The 16,594-nt window shown below is 42.1% G+C and overlaps 1 protein-coding gene across 8 annotated transcripts in view; it reads right to left on the reverse strand.

Moving 5' to 3' along the window:
• The window catches only part of LOC145225400 (agrin-like), a 46,213-nt gene extending 33,663 nt beyond the window's left edge, over nucleotides 1–12,550 (reverse strand). For all 8 annotated transcript variants that reach the window (XM_080092086.1, XM_080092085.1, XM_080092087.1 and 5 more), the window contains exons 1-3: nucleotides 12,083–12,550; nucleotides 11,682–11,819; nucleotides 11,354–11,474 (exon numbers count right to left, since the gene is read on the reverse strand). In XM_080092086.1, the coding sequence (XP_079948212.1) occupies nucleotides 11,354–11,474; nucleotides 11,682–11,819; nucleotides 12,083–12,373 (550 nt within the window). In that variant the 5' untranslated portion in view covers nucleotides 12,374–12,550. The remainder of the gene's footprint in view (nucleotides 1–11,353; nucleotides 11,475–11,681; nucleotides 11,820–12,082) is intronic.
• Between the last annotated feature and the right edge of the window lie 4,044 nt (nucleotides 12,551–16,594).

The following is a 16,594-nucleotide window of genomic DNA, read 5'->3' on the forward strand; positions in this document are numbered from 1 at the left end:
ACAGAAACTAACCACCACGAATCCAACGCACAATTTAAGCCCACACTTTACCGTTAGTTTCCCAAAGATCATTATCCATCAGACTGAATACGAAAAGGGAAACCATCACCGGATTTTGGTACGACACAACAAGATATGGGCGGTCACATCGTCCAGCATAGCACAGGCGACATGGTAGCCAATGTTAGGTCTCATTTCCGGCATTGTCTATGCGAAAAGCTGGACCTTTGAACTCGCTACGCCAGTTAAGGTCCACATCAATGCCACGATTTATTGACACTGAACGATCAGAAGGTTGTTTGTACAACACTGCACCGGCGTAGCTCGATTCTGGTACAAAGATTTGGTCCACATACGACGCCAGGCCTATAGTATTTATTTGTTAACTTCATACATTGAAGGTTGGAGCACGATGATAAACGCTTCGCAGATCTGGGAACTGGGAGTCAGGCGCCTACATGTCTGTGAACCGCTTTCAATACAAGCAAATGTATGATGTTCTTTAGGACGTAGGAACCAAATTCATTGGCTGTGAATCCATACTCGGGTGACTAAGGGTAGGGAAATGTCCTTTTCCCCCCATTTCCCGATTAAAGTTTAACCATTTTATGCGAATTGGTCAATATGTGCGTGTACCTTCACTGAAACCACACTTGAAGTACTATATTGCCTGTTATCACAATGACAAACAAGTTTTTCAGGAATTCGATAAACTATGAATCACCAGCTTCGTCCCACGACCGCAGTCAACCACCAGTGTCAGGCTAATCAAGCTGCAAACCGGGGCGACAGGGTGTAATTTATTCACCTAGGGTTAAAACGTCAAATCGCTTCCTGGCAAGACACACAACGAGCACAAGACAATTCGTGCAACGTCGAGTGTGACTCTCAGTGCGGAAGGAAACCCATCTATCCATTGCCATCAGACCGACGGTGGGGCATCAATCAAGGCACTGGAGTGTGGGTGGCGAAGCGATCACTTACCATCAAATGGACGACTATAATCCGAGCATTCTATGCTTTATACGCGTGCTAGGGTCTCGCGATAATGCGGATAGAGATGCAACTGTACACGTTTGGATTGGACGGGGCAAGCACTACGCGTAATGGGATTAAAGACTGACCGGTGGTTGACAATTCCCAGGTAAGCGTGACTGAGCGAACGGCAGAGGAGGTTTTGCAGATCACGTGAAATCCTTACATAGCATTACGTCAACCTATCAGGCAATAGGCCAAACACGTTGTTATCCTCTGGCAAGCATTTCAGAGCGGTTGCTTGTCCTGTCACTCACACATTTTTAGACGCGAAAATCATTCACATCGCAATTACAGATGTCACATAAGCCGTGATTCGACACTTCCTTTCCTGCGGTCGCTGGTGGAAAATCATTAACGAGTCTGGGTGCGCCGAAGATGTTTCGGGGAGCAACAACCTTTTAAGCGACTGGAGAAAGTAACCGACAAAGGTCCAAGTCCATCTTATACCTGGGCAACAGTTGTTTGCCGACCCCAAAGCTTGCCTTATTGTTTTTGCCTGATATAAAAAAAAAGACAGAAAACAAAAATGTTAAGAAGAAGTTGGCTAGAAAAAGCGTTATCATTGGTCAAAACAGGAAAAAAAATTAAAACAAACGTTTCAAAATCAGCCAAGATCAAAATTATATTGCACACCTTTAAGTAATGTGCACACACGTGTGTAATTTTAAAGGAGTTTGAACCACTCTTGCTTTGCCAAACTAGAGAAACAAACCCACGACACTAAAATGAAGTCAAGAAGCAAACAAAATGCACAAAAAATGTGTGAGCCACAATAGAGCACAATGAAATTTGCCCACCAGCAAACCTTACTAAAATACAAAGTAATTATATTCAGGTTTCCGGCCAGCTAAGCCGCGGTATTTGTCTTTTAGTACCGAACGACTTCCTGGGGCTGTTTTGTTGATCTGCACTGAAGAATCTGCCAGTTTCTACGGTCGAGCGAGCATATGATTCATTTCTATGTTCAAAAAGGTCAAAGCAAAATCTAAGGCTGTCATGATTTGTTGCTGGAAACATTGTTTCCAAAGGTTTTGTTTGTTAAAAGGCAAGCAAAATGCAAAGTGAAAGGAAAACAGGAAATAACGCATTCCTATGCGTACCTGGAAGTTTTACACACTTTATATATGCATGAACACAATGGTAGTTGCTATATATTTGACGGCTCCAACGCATGAGCGAATTCTGTTGTAGCTAAGATGCGCGCCTGCGAGGTGCTCAGCCACTAGAACGTTGTACAGGACAGAGTCTCAAAATCGTTCTAGACCCACACCACTATACATTACATCACGAATTCCAACAATACAATGTCGCTAAAATGTTTGTCCATGGTCATACAACGAAATGTGCGGCGACACGACAATAGTATGGCGTCCGTGGAAGCAATCTATAGCAGGAGGAATAGGATGATTTGTGATCATCGGCCTATACGTGACGATACGAAATCTGCTGGCATTAGGGTTAAGCATTAACCACGACTTCCTGAGTAGGGTCGTAAATTTAAACGATTGTGTCTTGGTAAGAAAACTTGTCGGGCGAGGTTCCAGATATCCAAGGGCGGGGTAAAAACACGAAGATGAGAATTGCGTTCCATCATCGACAAGAAATATGTGTAGGCGGTAGGCGTAACGTTATTCGTCATTCAACTCATTTAGAAATGCACACATGCTTCCCATCAGCAAAAAACAACACTAGAGCGTATTAGGTGGAATAATATTACTGTCTAAAAATACTGACAAAATACTGGCTTCGGGTATAGACTGGAGAAGTGAACTAGTGTCCCTTTACATAAAGAAAGTGTGCGTGTGGGCAAGAAAGTAAAGCTGTGGTAAAGAATGCTGAGAGCATGACCCTGTGAAGTTTGCTATTTGCTTAATAAACAGTCTCAACCACAAGTGAATAGACGTGGCACCGCGCACTGTCGACATTGGGCACCTCGGAAGAGAATCACGCCAGCCCAGGTACGGCGGTTTGGTGTCTCATTTGAAATTTAAAGGCAAAGGTTTATGGACACTTAAACTTGTGCAGACAGTATGTCATAAATATTTGTCCGAACAAAGCCACGTGAAATTTTGACCGTAAAGTCTTTGCCTGAAATTTACACAAAATTTACTTCGAATTGACGAAATGATAAGGAAATGTGGATTTGGTTGTACAGCATCTATAACCAATAGCGCGACAACATACCTTAGTAGTTAATCGGCTGTGGTTAGATTTTAACAGCACTTGGAATCAGTGTGTGCACTCGAGTAGCGGAACACAAAGGCCGGGTTTCCGCCCCGTCGTAGGAAGAGGTGCGATCAAGTTCAAACTATGCGGGACAAGAGGATATGAGCACACTCGAAAATCGTTGCTTGGTTGCTTCGCGCAAACTTCGCTGCAAAATTGTTTCCCATTCTTACCTTGCAGTCGCTAAGCAGTTGATACAACGCACATCGGTGACGTCAAACAAGGGCTTCATGCAAGAGTAGTTTGTTGTGACGAATGCCTGAATGACTTCGTGTCATTCTAGAAACTGTTTTTGTAGATCATGGTTAAGTTCTACAATAGACAACACACCGGACAAATGCACGGTATTTTGCAAAGGCATTCCTATGACAACGATACGATAATAAATTCACATTACGACATTCAGCTTGTTGTTGATCATGTCCAGATTTTACTCCAACCATGTAAGATAACAAAGTAGTCCTGTCCACTCCGAACGCAACGACTATCAATACAGATCAATCAGAATTTACCGAGTGTAAAAAACTCAAAACAGGGGGCAAATTGCGTGTAACGCCAAGAATGCTTATTGGGCGAAGAGCCGAACAGGTATAATCCGGCAACTACCGGTGACTACCTAATTTGTTGCAAAGGTCGACTTGGTGCATGTGGTGATTTCGGTGGCTTGCAATCACGCACGGCGGTTGTAAAAGTAATAGCCGGCATTGTTGACAGATCGGACGACAAGATGTCTGAAGCCATCATGCAAGCGAACACAAAGAGGCCGAACGAGTGGGCGGCGCGTCTGTCATCTTCTTGACGGTCGTAAATTTGTCGCAATGCAACTCGGGCGCCTCCCACGCGCATTCAACGAGTCCGGACGTTTATTTGCACACCGAAGGCTGGTGGCTGACCAAGTTTTTAAATCCGCTATACTCGCATTACCTAATTCCAAAAGTTGTTGACCAATTTAAGCCAACATGTTGAAACAAAATCGCATATGGCATTATTCTTGAATGTAACAGTACATTTGTGGAGCGATTGTGCAGTTGCTGAAAATGTTTGGCACACTAACACAATAAACACAGTCAATTCCCACACCCTTCATCACAGGGTACGGTCAAGGACTTGGGCTGAGAGTCAGTTCCGCTTGTTGGTTGACAACGACCTTTCGGCAACAAAATTGATGCTAATTCAAGTTTCTTTCGACACTACGAGCAAGCCGTGTAAGATAATTCGATCAAAGGCGTAACTGTTAACTTGGTTTGCGCCATGGCGGTTTCCTTTGCTGCAGGGAAAGCGACAGCGCGGATTTGGGGCTGGGACAAAAGAGCAACACACTGCGGTTTGTCGGTCGCCATGTTAAGCCATAAGTCGGTAAAAACAAACAACATGCAAGGCGCTGTCCCCACAAAAGACACAACAACAGACCCACGGGCGTTAAGCTTCATTTGTAAAGCGTTTGGGGTCCAGACGCAAACAAAGAGATTTTAGTCTGTGATATCGGGTTCAAACCACAATAAACAAAGCCGAAAATTCGGTTTGAAAGTAAATGTGCGACGTCCACAAACAAAAAAGTGACAGTGCAATTGCAAAAGTCAAAATCTGAAATTTACGAGAAATACAGTTACCTTTGGTTTATTTGTCTCGACCCATCTGTTCCATCTTGTATGCAACTTGTGGTTAACAAACAATTTTTGAGCACATAAGTACAGTGTGAACTTTATCGCAGAAGTCTGTAACGTCTACCGTCCTAAAACATCACTACTTCTACAAAAGCGTAACAAGGTCGGAGAATAGTAGATGAGAATGAGAAGAGCACACAAGTGGGATTCCGCCAAGTGGCAAACATCCACAACGAGAGGCGTGGGAGTGTGCCAAGTGCAGTCACATCGATCAGTCCCTCGTACTGCTAACAAGCGGCAAACCACCACGGCCCAAAACAAACCACAGGTATTCGATCGTCCAGTTTACCGCGAGCAAATATTCAAACAGCCACACCATGGCAACAGAACTCGACGCATGTCCGTTGCATTCACCTCAGGGTCGTCTCGCCCACCCCCAGCTTTTGTCCGTGCCACAATACGGCGTAACAGAAGACGCGATTTCGGCGGCGTTTTCAACACAACAATGTGACTCTCGTTGCCGAAACCTCGCGACTTTGGAGCTCGGACGGAACCCAGCGTCGGTTCGCATTGAATATGACAGAGCGACTGAAATAAGTCGGCCCAAAGGTGCTTGTTAAATATTTGTAGGTGTTGAAAAACGCCTGCATCAACTGACTGCGTATAATGCCCCGTTGGGAACAAAGCCTTTTTGTCACTGAGATTGTCTACGTCTGTGACAAGGGTGCTCGTTTAGAAAAAGATACTCCCTTAAAGCGCATTTTTATGTACTTCGTGGGTCAATAGCAGAAATACAGAACAACGCAACAGACCAAATATACTTCTTGATAAATTCAGCACAATAAAATCTCAATTTTCACTGCACCTGTCCATAAGGACATACAACCAAAACGGGATTTTGGACGTGTTGAAGAAGTATGCCCAATGTATTGGGTTAAATATGTAAGTCACTAAAAACAACACAACAATTTTCGTTCTCGGTGTACGTTCATTGGACATCTCCTCGTCCCAGACGTAAGGCTCGCAAAGTCACAATCGACAGCAGGCAAACATTCAATCAGGAGAAATGCTTAACAACAGATCTTAGAGAGAAATTCGATAAAGTCAAACGATATAGCGAGGCCCAAGGGTTCCACAAGTTTGTCAATCAAGTAATTGCCCCCGGTCGATAAGCGCTTAAGTGGTAGGCGTCGTCTCACAGCACCAGTTAAGCAGTATCGATTGATAGAAGCAGATTTTCTACGTATTGATTGGGGGTTGAAGCATCACGACTGAGAGTTCATTAAACAAACGAAGGAAAAGTGATTTTAAATCGATCCAAAAGCTGTTTATAATTATCTCAACAAAATTTAAGGAAACAAGCTCAAGACATTTGCAAGCAATTGAGAGGTATTTTGGAATACAACAGAGGTAAAAAAACGAAACTACAAGCAAGAAAATATTTGTGCTTTTAGTCTTTGCATGTATTTTAGTTTTTGGCACGGATTAGGCTTGCACGTAAATCATTTGTTTTTGCAAAACAAACATGTACCAAACGTGTTTAAGCACTGACAGACAGCAGCCGAATCCAAGTTAACCGATCGATCAAATATGTCCGAGTGTCACTTCAATGTGACACAGCGACGCGAGTTTCCCAAATTAAACACAGGCGACGGTCGCGACAAACAGCCAACTCATAATTAGATAAACTCCGTATCGCAGTTAATCGTTGAATCGACAAACACACTAATTGAATTTGGTCCGATACAGGGGGAGGGCAGGAATGTATATATTAGACCGACCGTGTTCATTAGTCGCATCCCTGTGCAAACATGCGTTCAGGCTAATGCCACCTGCAACTAATTCCAGGCTTACATAGCACACTGATGTACACTACGGTTAAGTATACGGATTCCCCTCCGAGCATAAAACGACAAACTCAGACACGCCAAATCCGATCGCCCATTATCACATATTGAACTTGTGCCAAGTCAGTTTGTTCAACAGGCTTTACATGGCGGAAAAAGCAGCCGATGTCAAATCATGTAGCCTTCCGCTTATACATCGGCTGGACCTTTTCACGTGACATAATCTTTTTTAATCAAGACCAAGGACCCGCGTCATAATTCATCGGCTAATCTCTCTATAGAGCTTGGCGAGAGACGATTCCCTTTGGCCTGTGTGAGGTCTTTCGAACTTTTGAGCTGTTCCTGTCAATCCGAGGGCCTTTGCATTGCCGAATAAGTCGGTTTAAACGCGAAACCCGTCACTTTTGGCTTGTTGTTGGTCAAAACACGACACTTTCAACCTGCAGTTCTCCGATTGATAGTAATGTTTTACCACAAGCCGCCTGTGTGGTCTCTTCTGTGAAATTCAAATCGGTAAATGCAAGCAGTCCTATATGCAAGCGTGAGAACTCCCACAGAACTCCTGTCACGATTTCAGCACTGATTTTACACAATGCCTTCAAGAAATGCCACAAACGCCTTTCACACAAGCAATCCGAATTGTTGTGTCGAGTAAGTGCAGAATTATTTATGCAAGCCTTCTTATTTACTGGAGATTGGGGGCAGAGTATGTTATATGAATCGCAGTGTGGCATTCATGATAAGTCAAGCCTAACATCACCAAGAGAACTGTGTCCAAACAATATAAATTGTCACAAACCGGAATTAGCAACAACCCCAAAACAGTCAAATGACGACGTCGTCTTGTGGGGTTCAGCAGCGCGTGGCGTCCCTCGGCGCCTGATGCGGCCCTGCTGGCCCCGTGACCACAGCGAGATACAGTTTCGATGCTTAAGCATGCGATCAGGTGCGTGATTTTACTTGGCACACGTACAACCAAGTCTTAAAGCGAGCGTGAAGGTGATGGATGCCCGTTAAACGGAGATGTTCTTTGCAGCGGTACTTATAACAGCAAACTGCGGTTTAACGACCGAGAAATGGAGGGCCTTAATGGGTGGTTGAACGCAGGCCGCAACATTATCACTTGACACTGTATCTATGAATGTGAAAACACTTATAAATAGAGCTCTATTGTTTCAGCGTACCGCGGTGTGAATGCAGGTGCGACCACAACGTGTCAACTTCGATGCGACTCGTTGCACATGCAACGGTCGGTGAGGACACATCCTAGAAGCCTTACCCTTTGCTGACCTGAACATATAAATAAAAGGAAGGCTGACAGTACTAGTCAAAACCTTAAATTCCGATTTATCTTGGCCACAATCTTCAAGAAAATAAGAAAATTAACGCAAAAGAAGCGCGTTAATATAAGATTATTCGTCTTTAAAAGTCTACAAAGAGTTGTTTCACAGTACAACAGCGCGATAACGGACGGGAACGGGGGAAGCGAGGTGTAGAGAATGACATCCGAGCGGACTCGGCGTATGTTTTGACGACAAACTGTGTATGGAAGTGCGTTAGCTCAGGGTGTGAGTGAACCATTGTCACCAGCAAATGGTTCGTCACTTTGCCTGTTGGCGACTACAAATTACTCACTCCATTGGCAACAAACTTCTGTCGATTCCAAGCGCTTAGGTTACATGTCGCAAGCGAAGACAAGAAATTAAGCTTTAACATACTTTCAGAGTTAGACAATCGTCGGATTGGACCCACTCTATAACACATCGGGTGACCTGCTTGATGACAGACGTAAGTACCTATTGAAGGCCAGCAAAAAATACAACCACCACACCACAGGTGCAAGTGGTAATGAGTAGGGTTACATCATTTTCGTTTAATTCGCATTTCTTGCAACATCTGTATGTTTTATGTGTTGTATTTTGTTTATACCTATAACGATCAGTTATAAAGACGACAAACTGTTGAGATTCTTAATCTACGTTTGACTGATAAAAACTTGTTCTGCAGCAATCCAACAAATGTACTTTAAAATGTGGACAGGCGAATATAAGTAACCCGGATATGCGTTGCTGGGTAACTTACTGAAGGCAACGACCCTTAGGATACATACAGAGTCGAGCTTTGTGGTTTCATGTTCAAGTGCAAGTGTTTCGATGCGCTCCGAGTAGCACCCCACACGACGAAGTCAGTATTATCACACGCCTGTATGCCAAACAATACCCCGTAGCCCACGGGAACTGGTCAGAGCAAAAATCGTGGTAAAATTGGTGGCAGTTATTAAAATTGCGGTTCCTTATTGGAATTGGCGTTTATTAACCACCTCGGTTGATATAGCGTTTTTTGATTTCGTGCCTACTGTTATGGCGGGCGCTGTCATTGCGCAGACACAACATTCATGCGCCATGTGATTAGCAGTCCATTTTATCGAAATAAATAGTCTGGCGAAGTTTGCAAATGCCACAGAACAACGAGGCACAGCAAAAAACCGTTTTGATAAGCACAGAGTGGAACTCCGGCGGATGGACAGGAAACCTTAGCTGGCATTCCAAACTTCCCGCGCACTAAAACTCCTTCTTCCTGCTCTTTAGACTAGACGCAAGTCAGGTCTTGCAGTAGGAAAAGATCGAAACAAAAAGTGAATTGTTTGCAATCGCAAGAAGCCGCAGCCATAAAATAATCGAAGCTCATATCACCTTAACACCCGTTTGGCTCTGCGTGCCGACCGCAAATCGTCGTGGATTGCACTGGCGGTAAGCTAAAGAAGCAACAGAAGCGCTAGGAATTCGGGATGAGCCCTCATGAGACAAAGCGTTAACCCCAGCTCAAGTGAGGAACGGTCGCGCGTGGCGCAATTTAACGCCCAACATATCCATTCAAGGCAAATCGTCGTGACCGCGATGGCCGTGTTGCGCTCCGTATAAGAACCAACACAATGGTTATGGATTATAGCATCTGATGTCGGAGCATATACCATAAGTAGGGAAAAAGTTCAGTTGCCCCTTATCTGTATGTTGGATCTGTACACACGACAATACGCCACGACCGCATGCGACGATATCTTCACGGTCGTTGTAAATGCGAGCGTTGGTAAAAGTGCTGGGTTCCTTCGATTTTGGACAGAAACGCGACAAAATGTGTAAAGAAATGCGTTTGCCTGTAGGCTTAAATTGGCAAAGTATAATTTCATTACCAAGCGATACAGATAAAAAGTCAATTCATACGTCCAATATACGATTGTAAAAAACATTTAACGTCTTAAACTCAAGTCCATTACGAAAGGCTGGCAATAATCCCTCGAAGTCGATTGTATTTACATACACGAGTAAAAGTCGGCAATAAGCTCTCCAAAAGGCAAGCGCGTTAACAAGCCAAACGACCCAGCTCAAGCGATTAACAAGTACAGGCCGAAAGTGGCTTTTAATAAACCGCCACAAATCTATTACTTTACGAGCATTCGCAATGTGCTGCTGGTTGGTCAGAGTTGTTCGACCACCGGCATAAATACCTTAACGAGCACCGTCACGGCAATGCCCGCTTCCGCAAAGATCACGAAGCAGCGACCAGTCGTAACTTTCGACAAACTGCCGCCACGTTTTTAGTCCCTCGGGCGCAGGTCGGATTCGCTTCGTTTAATGGTCACTTTGCGTATGCCGCCTGAAATTACTGTGTTCGTCGATAACGCAACGCATGGCTGGCAAAGATAAACTTTTCCGAGGTGCGTATTTGGTCATGTTTCGACTTGCTAAGGCGGTAAAAACCGTTTCACCACTCATGCTTTGTTCTCTCCGAATATTAAATACGAAAATTTAAAGCTTTGTGTGCAATACCCAAACACAAATAAAAGGATATTTTACACAGTAAAAACACTAATACGTCAGAAGTTTTTTTAAAAGGTTTCCAATACAGGTAGGAAATTGGAAATGATAAGCTGTAAACATCATAACGCAATCCTCAAGCGGTTGAGCCCAATGATGACCTGGCGTTGAGCCAACTATTCGGGCAGTGCAGAAAAGGCCATATTTTTCGTAGCAATGCTGGTATTGGTAGCGGAGGTAGGACTAACCGTGCATGAACAGTGGATAGTTGTTGACATACCTGGAGTGCCTTTTATCGACACACACAGGCGTGCGCGCTGGGGGCCAGTGAAAAGATCGTGACATTTAATAAAGGCGTGCAAGTCGAACTGCGCTAGTCATCAGCCCGGCGAAACAGGGGTCTGAATATTTAGGGCGATTTTGTTGGCTTGGAAAGATATAGTGTCCTTGCAGGTGACACTCAACGGGTGTCGACGGCGTAAGAATGGCTACGCGACGCGATGAGCGTGTACGAAACGTCAGGAAGCCCAGCGACCGTGGGTCAGACAAGCCGGAAACCAAGAAACACGGCGCATCATAAAATGCACCAGAGGCCTTGATCAGCGCTCATGACGAAAAACGCACAGGTGTGCTCTGTGGGCGACTGACGAAATGCGCGGCCGCACGCGGGACTTGTACGCTCCGACAACGGCCTTTCTCTGTCGCTTAACTCGATGTTTTAGCCAAAATTTCAAGATCGGGTTACTGTCGCGCGCGTTGTTCTCAGGGGCAAAACATTACACACATGAGTCATGAGAAAGCGATTACACTAACGCTGGCTGACCTTCAATGACGGCTTGCGTGTTCTCCAAGTTGGTCAGCGTTATGTGAACCACTGAAGCTGAAAGCACCAGCCTGTTGTTTATGCGATTGACGAAAAATATTCTTGTGTCCTCTTTGTTTACCTGGTTGTAAATGTTCAAACGTTTAGGATTAATGGCAAGAATACATATTTTTCTGCATTGTTTATACTTGTTGAACATATTGTTTTGAAATTGTCTACACAAGCCTACTATGAAAAACAGTGTAATGGAAAACACACCATGAAGTTGTAATTATATGACATCCTTGTTTTTAAAACAAAAAGTCATTTAAATATTGTTTGCACTTACATCTGAATCGCAGTACATAATATTTCCAAGACCATAGATGTTCACAAATTTTTGCTTGTACACAAGACCCATGGCACCATGCTGCTTTGAGGTTATTAGATCTTGGGCAAACTTTTGGCCTTTCATTATTCTCCAGATCTGAAAATGATGTTTAATGCAATGTTTGTTGACACAACTCACAAGAGAAGTGTGTTATGGTTACACTGGTAGCCAATTATAAGCGAGTTTGTATAATTGGAGCACAAATCAGATTTAAGATGACCATTGTTGACAAACAAATAATCTCTAAATCCCCATTTAATTGGTCAACAAATGCAACCCAATTATAGACAGACAGTCCAAATTATACAAAACACTCTGTTGTATGGCTTTGAATTCATACTAAAACTGTTAAAAAATACCTGGACTGAGCATTTGTATGATCCTGCTTTTTTGCCATCACATTTTTCCACTGTTGCCGTTAGAATTAATTTCGAAGTTGCATTTTTTTCTATGGTAGTTTGATCCAAACAGTTGGTAGCTCGCTTTCCAGGCATGGACAACATTACACCTCTTGCAAACCGTCCTGCATCCACTCCCAATGACAGATGAGCAATACATAGTACAATAATGGCAAGTGATTTTATTGCAAAAAAATTCTTGGATAAATCCCATAATGTACAGAAATGTAGATTTATGTTTCGACAAGTCATTGTGCTTTTTGCAACCTTGTCTCAAATGTTTAGTTCCAATATATTTGACTGCTAATCCACAACAGCCCTTTGTGCTTGTAGAACACTCTTGTTGAGTTATTCCATTTCAAAAACAGCAAGAAAATAATTTGTATACAGCACCCTAAAGTCAACAAAATTCTGGTAATAGTCACAAGACAGTTTGAAGTATAACCACAAATCCACAATGCTATTGATAACATGTTTAGCTGTCATATAGAGACATGTTCTGTGAACTTCCTTAACATATTAATCTTTCCAGTTTTATTACATTATATACTTATTACTGATGTTATGTATACATAAGTCCTTTACATGGAGCAAACGTTGAATTGCTGTACGCTTCTTAAACTATAGGCGCCTTCAGTATGAATTCTACTTCATCTAATGTGTGCAACTGTGCACCACACAAAAACTAACAATCTTAACCTTCCAAATCTTTTTACATATCTCGGTTTCATCTGTAGCCAGGTTCCACTTTAAAACGTCAAGTTACCAGTAAATAGGAGACACTGTTTCAATCAACAACATACGTCAGCGCTAACAACCGCTCACATACCTCGACGTTTTCTCCCTCTCTGCTAACATTACGAAGGGCAAAGGCCCGCGACTACTCAACGGTTGGCTGCAGGCCGTGGAAACTAAACGTTAAAACTGTTTGGTGTCTACCCTTCTGGCGCAAAAGCACGGTACAGTCTTTTAGTGTCTTCTAGCGGCGATAGTTTTGTGCGCTTGTGGTGGTTTCTGCATTTACTCAGTAGCTCATTTTCCCGCGCAATGATAACCCACAACATATTGTTTTAATTCACAAGCAAAAGTATCGATGATGTCGTCCTGATTCCTATTTCCATGCAGACAGATTTCCAATTATTTTCTTTCAACGAGTTGACATAAAACAAGTCCAAGATTTCGTCGCACACCTTAATTTACAGAATGAACATTTTTCTTTTTTAACGACTAAACTTGCCTCGACAAACTTATCTCTGGCTCACCAAGTTCTCTGTTATGGAGCCTGAGGAGTAAGCTTCGTATAACGCTACATGCAGGTTACCTAAGACTAGAATGGGACTACTTATCGAAACGTAATTTATAGTTAAGTTACATCGACGCAATGTTTATTTTTGCAATATGTGATGACCAGTGGTTCTTAACCTAGTTTCGATCGAACCTTGGGGGTTTCGCCAACGAAGAAACATAACAAAGAACATTGTGCGCAATGGGAAGTATTTACTCAGCAAAACCTAATTTCGAACCTTCCGTAATTCTTTATTGTTGTCGATTATAGTGATTGGTTTAATTCAGTGCTGATTTAGTTTGATTTTAAATCTTTGCCTCTTTTATGGCTCCGCGCCTAAAAGTTCTTGCTTAAAAAGTTTTGTCCCTGCTTAAAGACGAAATCATGTGGTACTCTCCAACACGGCTGTAGGCCTATACAGCTTTCAAAACACAAAATAGGCTAGGATTATAATATCCAATAAATAATGTCATGCAGAATATTTGTTTATCTGCATGGCTGTTGCATAAAACCACGCAAAAACAATAGAAACAATCGCTTTTATGTCAATCGGTATACCTGACTAAAGTAGTTGCTTTAAATTGCTTTAACCGGAGGAAGGCCTATTTAGGTCTATACCACCATTATTTATGCCTTTACCACCATACCACCGTTTTTTAACAAAAACTGCAGACATCTAGACGGAAAATCTAGATATCACTGTAGTCCACCAGACCCCAAAGTTTCGGACATTATGAGTGTTATTGAAAACTTTCATTAATCCCTGTTTAGATCCTATAAATCGCGCTCATTTTCAAAATTAAATGTTTTCTTGTCCAAATTTATTTAATCAGAGGCGAAAATCTATTGCAAATATAAGAGGAGAGGACTTTTTATTTCAGAATTATTTTTTTGGTAATCGCACCAAAAGTTAAAAACGTAATGATGGCACAATACGCTTTCACAGCTTAAAACGGATTTTTTACCAAATGATTAGCCATTAAACCCAGTTTCAAATTGCACGTGAACTGTTCGGGGACATTCTGCCACATTTGTGTTCCAGCTTTACTTTTTTTACAGTGAATTATTTCCACCAGTGGCCCCTAAAGTATATTTAAAATAACCGACCCTAATTTTGGATCAATTTTTAAAAGAATTTTTAGCAAATAGCTATTCGTGAAAATCCTGGTAAAAATGATCTATTAAGGTAGGCTAGGCCTGTTTTAGCCAATTACATTGGATTTTCTAGAAAGTTAAAAACCAATGGGTTATGGTAGTTTTGTTAATTGCTATGCTTAAATATTATGTTTTGCAGTTCGCCAACTAAACCTCCTCACAAGATCAACATTATCACCAAAACTCAGTTAGATCCGAAACATGGAAACGCATTGTTTGAAGCAGGAAGTCGAACCGTTTGTCATATGGGTTCAGGTTCGGTTCGGGTTCACTTGGTTTTGTTTTTAAGGGTTCGGGTTCGGTTCAGGTTTTTAAAAATGTATATTTTCGGGTTCGGGTTTTGTTCCGGTTTGGGCAAATTATCCGGTCCGAACCGGTTTGCGGTTTTTAAACCGGTTCAAATTTGTATTCGCTTTTGTTTAATTCTACCCATCATCTACCTGGCCTTACCAAACTCAAAAAAGTGTCCGTGCACTATTATTTTGTACACGCCCTATAAGTGTTATCTCGTGTATTCTTTAGTGCGCTGTTTTGAAAAAAAATCACAAAATATAAAACAGACTGACTGCATTTTTTTACCGGTTCGGGTCCAACGCCAAACCAAATATGGGGTTCAACTCCGGTTCGGGTTTTTAGAAAATCGTAATTAGCGGTTCGGGTTCGGTTCGGGTTTAATGAAATTCACCGCTCAAACCGGTTCGCGGGTTCGGGTTCAGTTCCGGTTCGACTCCCTGGTTTGAAGGTCATGCAGTTAGCTAAAATATACAAGATATTAGAGCTCATCTTAATACATTTGCTGCCACAAAATAAGCTAGCTATGTTAGTTTAGAAGTGTGATTTGGTTAGGAAGTTTTTTTTACGGTATTCCTAATCATATTGATGCATTGACTCTTGTCATTCATAAATGTCGAAAAACCTTGGCATTTTTGGCATAAAAAAGCATTTGATTTGTTAAATCGGTTAAAGAAACTTTAACACTCAAACTAACACATCCAGGATACTAGCAGAAAGCCTACAATAGTAAACCATATAGTGTAGAACAGTGGTTCCCAACCTTTTTGTAGTCACGGACCCCTTTTATAAATTTTATAGGTCCGCGGACCCCCAACGCAATTTAGTCCAGTTATGTTTTTTTGTTTCCTGCATTATGCGTTATTATACTTTCGCTTATCAGGGCAGAATTTCGATCAACCTTCACAGTCCCTCAATCTCAATAAAGTTCTGTACTGTAGCAGTCAATGCAATGAAGAGATACATTTTCTGGTATACAATACTTGAAACAAAGCACAATAAGTCCTATTGTTAATGTGTGTTGTGATGTCACAATGGAGGTAACAATTACTAGTTTTCCTGATCCAAGGGTTTGATAAACAGTTTGCACTCAGATGCAGGATTGTAAAAACGGTTTGGGAACTTACAAATATTGTACTGTTGTTAATGCTACTACAATTGTTTGCCTCCACGGACCCCTTGGGGGTCCGTGAACCCCAGGTTGGGAACCACTGGTGTAGAACTTTTACAAACTTAAATTCCACTTGCCGACGCTAGTGTACCGGTATTACATCGTTTTGTTTAGCATGTTTTTTCCCTTCTAACAACTAAACGGAAACCTTTGAAAACCACACACAACGGGTAAATCGATTTAATATTGTTGCAGTTACCATGGCAAGCACAAATCTTGGTCAATAATATGGGTATTTTACTTGAAATTCAATAAAACGCTTTAAATTGCCGAATTTGGCGACATCTTGTGTTCAAAATTAACGTTTTTCCTAAACACTCGAACAGTCGCTTTGTCAGAATCGTCACGACTCGCGATCATTTCATTTGTTGAGATTTGAAAACTGGTTTGGATTTGGAGTTATGGGTTTGTGCTTGGGTGAGCGGGTTGACTTGTGGCGTGTGTCTTTTTTATCGTTTTGTCTAAATCACTACGTATGAAATTACTATCATAAGAAAAGTAGATAGGATCATTGTTTGCTATACTACACATGCAGTGCCATGAGTGAGACTTGAGAGGTAAAATTAAAAAG

Source organism: Phallusia mammillata, chromosome 4 (assembly GCF_965637545.1).
Source record: "Phallusia mammillata chromosome 4, kaPhaMamm4.hap1.1, whole genome shotgun sequence".
In the NCBI taxonomy this organism is placed as follows: Eukaryota; Metazoa; Chordata; class Ascidiacea; order Phlebobranchia; family Ascidiidae; genus Phallusia; species Phallusia mammillata.